This window comes from Lucilia cuprina, chromosome 3 (genome assembly GCF_022045245.1).
Source record: "Lucilia cuprina isolate Lc7/37 chromosome 3, ASM2204524v1, whole genome shotgun sequence".
Taxonomy (NCBI): domain Eukaryota; kingdom Metazoa; phylum Arthropoda; class Insecta; order Diptera; family Calliphoridae; genus Lucilia; species Lucilia cuprina.
In genome coordinates this window covers 7,032,231-7,036,413 of record NC_060951.1, presented here as the reverse complement: position 1 = coordinate 7,036,413, position 4,183 = coordinate 7,032,231, and the positions used below count along the sequence as shown (strand labels likewise).

The 4,183-nt window shown below is 31.4% G+C and overlaps 1 protein-coding gene across 1 annotated transcript in view; it reads left to right on the top strand.

Moving 5' to 3' along the window:
• Positions 1 to 4,183, top strand: part of LOC111683821 (probable multidrug resistance-associated protein lethal(2)03659) — a 23,837-nt gene that overhangs the window by 4,357 nt on the left and 15,297 nt on the right. The window contains exons 2-4 of the mRNA XM_046945994.1: positions 2,365 to 3,018; positions 3,078 to 3,371; positions 3,433 to 3,787. Coding sequence (XP_046801950.1) covers positions 2,365 to 3,018; positions 3,078 to 3,371; positions 3,433 to 3,787 — 1,303 coding nt within the window. The remainder of the gene's footprint in view (positions 1 to 2,364; positions 3,019 to 3,077; positions 3,372 to 3,432; positions 3,788 to 4,183) is intronic.

Genomic DNA, 4,183 nt, shown 5'->3' with positions numbered 1-4,183 from the left:
GTCTATAGTCTAGTCTATAGTCTAGTCTATAGTCTAGTCTATAGTCTAGTCTATAGTCTAGTCTATAGTCTAGTATATAGTCTAGTCTATAGTCTAGTCTATAGTAGTGTGAAAGTAAGATTTCCGTAAAATGTTCAAATATTAAGTTAATATCATAAATAAAAAAATATCCAATAATTAGAACAATCAGCAAACATAAAATATACACTTGGCAACCCTGCTATATGAAAAAACAAAAAAAAATTGCAAAAAATTAACTTGAGAGATTTAATGACATGCAATGAATAAAAACCAAAAAAAAAGAAGGTAAAGGAAAAAAACAAATCATGCTGAAAAAATTTTTTGGGTACATTTATGGGTCTGTTTTTAATAGATTTTTGGCAACAGGTTGAGGAACAAATACAAAAACAAAAAACTACAATCTAGAAAATACATTTTTAAAATAAAAAACTTACATTTTTGCTAGTTTTAAGATGACAATTATTACAAGTTGATTTGTGTTTTATTTTTTAGGTTGAAGAAGGATGGTAAGATGACTACAGCAGGTGGCAGCAGCAGGGGAAACAAAAATAAAAAACTATTATGTTATAATAGATTCTTTTTACAACAACATATTATTTTGTTTTATATTTAAACACACTGTTTGGTATATGAATTGTAATAAAATATAATTGATGGAAGATCAATCGAAGCAAATGATCACATAAAAATCAGCAGCAGTAGAATAGAACTTTTATAGCAATTTCAAATTGTTTTTAAAAGTTAGCGGTAGTAGTAGCTTAACAAAAAGAAGTTTTAATGACACAGGAAATGCACAGTCTTTGTTTTTCTTTTAGTTTTTCTTTTTTTTCAGAATGCAGGCGGAAGAAAAAATTATATTTAATAAAATAAAGATTCCACTTAATAAGCTTCACAATAACAAAAAGAACACAACACCCAAGAAATATAGAGATACATATGTATGTAGGTAGGTATGTAAGTATGTACACAATATAATAATTATGGTATTTTGTAGTTGTTGTTATTGTACAATCGTTTAGTATTTTGCATTCAAAAAATTTATAGTTGGACAACACTGTCTGCAATAGTCTCAAGTACGAGTTCCACTGCAGTTTCTTTTTTAAATTTAAAGATCTTCTTTGAAATTATTATGAAATTTTAAGCACTTGTTTATAGGAAAATAAAATGAAGGGAGTTTTTTTTTTAACGAGGAGTTAAATTAAAAATACAGCTGCTGTATTCTTTAGATTTTAATGACAAATGAGGAAAGGAGTTCAAGCTTCAAGTTGTCGTTTGTGTAAGAATAAATAATTAATAAGCCAATAATAGTTTTGCTGTTAATTGTGTTGTTTGTTCTGTTTTTGTACTTTTTGCGTATTAATAAAAACTATCGCAGCTTTTTTTAATTCATTGGTATTATTTATGATTGTTGTGTGTTTGTTTTGTTAATTTCAATTTGTAACCCCCTCCCATACACTACTTTAAAAAGGGGAATGGTATTATTAGTAAAGACTCATGTTGGTAACAACCAAATCTTCATGTTAGATTTTATTTAGAATCGTTAGTTGATTTTATTTCAATAATGTCCATCACTGTACACCTTCTGAATTCTAGTTTTTAGTTTAGTCTAGTCTACAGTACAGTCTAGTCTATGGTTTTGTCTATAGTGTAGTCTATAATATGGTCAATAGTATGACCTTGAATGGTCTAGTCTATATTCTAGTCTATAGTATAGTCTATAATCTAGTCTATAGTCTAGTCTATAGTCTAGTCTATAATATAATCTATAATCTAGTCTATAGTCTAGTTTAAAGTCTGGTCTATAGTCTAGTCTATAGTCTAGTCTATAGTCTAGTCTATAGTCTAGTCTATAGTCTAGTCTATAGTCTAGTCTATAGTCTAGTCTATAGTCTAGTCTATAGTCTAGTCTATAGTCTAGTCTATAGTCTAGTCTATAGTCTAGTCTATACTCTAATCTATAGTCTAGTCTATAGTCTAGTCTATAGTCTAGTCTATAGTCTAGTCTATAGTCTAGTCTATAGTCTAGTCTATAGTCTAGTCTATAGTCTAGTCTATAGTCTAGTCTATAGTATAGTCTATAGACTAGTCTATAGTCTAGTCTATAGTCTAGTCTATAGACTAGTCTATAGTCTAGTCTATAGTCTAGTCTATAGACTAGTCTATAGTCTAGTCTATAGTCTAGTCTATAGACTAGTCTATAGTCTAGTCTATAGTCTAGTCTAGTCTATAGTCTAGTCTATAGTCTAGTCTATAGTCTAGTATATAGTGTAGTCTATAGTCTAGTATATAGTGTAGTCTATATAAGATTTATCAAGCAAATCGTCTTTTCCAATTTCTCTTTAGAGCTCTTTATTACAACTAATTTTGGGTGAACTAAATGCCGATCAGGGATCTATTAAAGTTGAAGATAACATTTCCTATGCATCTCAAGAACCTTGGCTTTTTAGTGGAACCATTAAGAAAAATATTCTATTCACTGCACCATTTAAAGAAAATCAGTACAAGGAAGTTGTCGAAAAATGTTCACTTTTAACAGATTTCGGACAATTACGCTATAGAGATAGTACCCTAGTGGGTGAGCGGGGAGCAGCATTGTCAGGCGGTCAAAAGGCACGCATTAATTTGGCACGTGCTGTCTATAACCAAGCCTCAACATATATTTTTGATGATCCCCTAAGTGCTGTAGATGCCAATGTAGGACGTAATCTATATGAACAGGTGATAGGACCAAGAGGTCTATTAAAAGACAAAACTAGAATATTGGTTACCCATCAAACACAATATATAACCGAGGAAGCTGATCTAATAGTTTGGGTAGAAGAGGGCATTATTAGAAGTGGCAATTTTGCAGACATGCATGAAATTATAGCGTCACAAGTTTTAAGAGATGACAAGAAAATTGAAAATGAAATGCAAAAACAGATGGCAAATGGGGAAGCTAAGGTGGAACATGAAGAAGAGGAACCTAAAGAATCGGATGCTTTACTAAATGGCAAGGTATTTTTTTTATAAGATTAATTATTAATAAAATACTAAATGTTTACTTCCTCTTCAAGTTAAAGGACAAGGAGCAGGCAAATGATAAAGAACAAATAGTATCCGAAGATCAGGGTAAAGGCTGTGTTAAGGCCAGTGTTTGGTGGGCCTATTTTCATGCTGGCAATAGTGTCTGTGGTCTGATATTTATAACATTTGTTTTAATCATTTCTCAAGCCGTTTGTAGTGGTGCCGATTATTTCGTTAATATTTATACAAAAATTGTTTTCATGGACAGTCATAACCAGGATGCTTTAATATCGGAAGAATTGTGTTTGATCATTTATAGCATTCTCATAGTAGCGGCCATATTTGTAAGTACTATTTACTTTCTAAACTTTTCTATTTCTAAAATCCATTATTTTTCACCCACAGATGATTATTTTTCGCTGTTATTTGTTTTTGAAAACCTGCATGCATGCCTCTAAGGTTCTGCATGATCGCATGTTTGGTTGTATACTTAAGGCCACCATGCGGTTCTTTGATACTAATCCCTCGGGCCGAATTTTAAATCGTTTCTCTAAGGATATGGGTGCCATTGATGAAAGTTTACCACGTTTTATGTCGGAATTTACACATTTGGCATTGGTGATGTTGGGTGTATTGGTAGTGATCTGTATTGTAAATCCTTTACTTTTGGTGGCAGTTGTTGTTGTGGGTCTTGTGGATTTCGTTATCATTAAATTGTATTTGCGTTCATCGCAGGATCTAAAACGTTTGGAAGGAATACGTAAGTTTGCATACGCATATATTGTTAATTTATACGACCAGACCATGGACTAGACTATAGACAACATTCTAGACTAGACCATTTACTACATTCTAGGCAGTAACTGCAGACTAAAGACTAGACTATATACTCGATTAAAGACTGCACTACAGTTGTATATAGTATAATCTTTAGTCTAGTTTCAAGTTTAGTTTAAAGTCTAGTTTTTAGTCTAGTTTAAAGTCTAGTTTTTAGTCTAGTTTTTAGTCTAGTTTTTAGTCTAGTTTTTAATCTAGTCTATAGTCTAGTTATAGTCTAGTCTACAGTCTAGTCTACAGTCTAGTCTATAGTCTAGTCTATAGTCTAGTCTATAGTCTAGTCTATAGTCTAGTCTATAGTCTAGTCTATAGTCTAGTC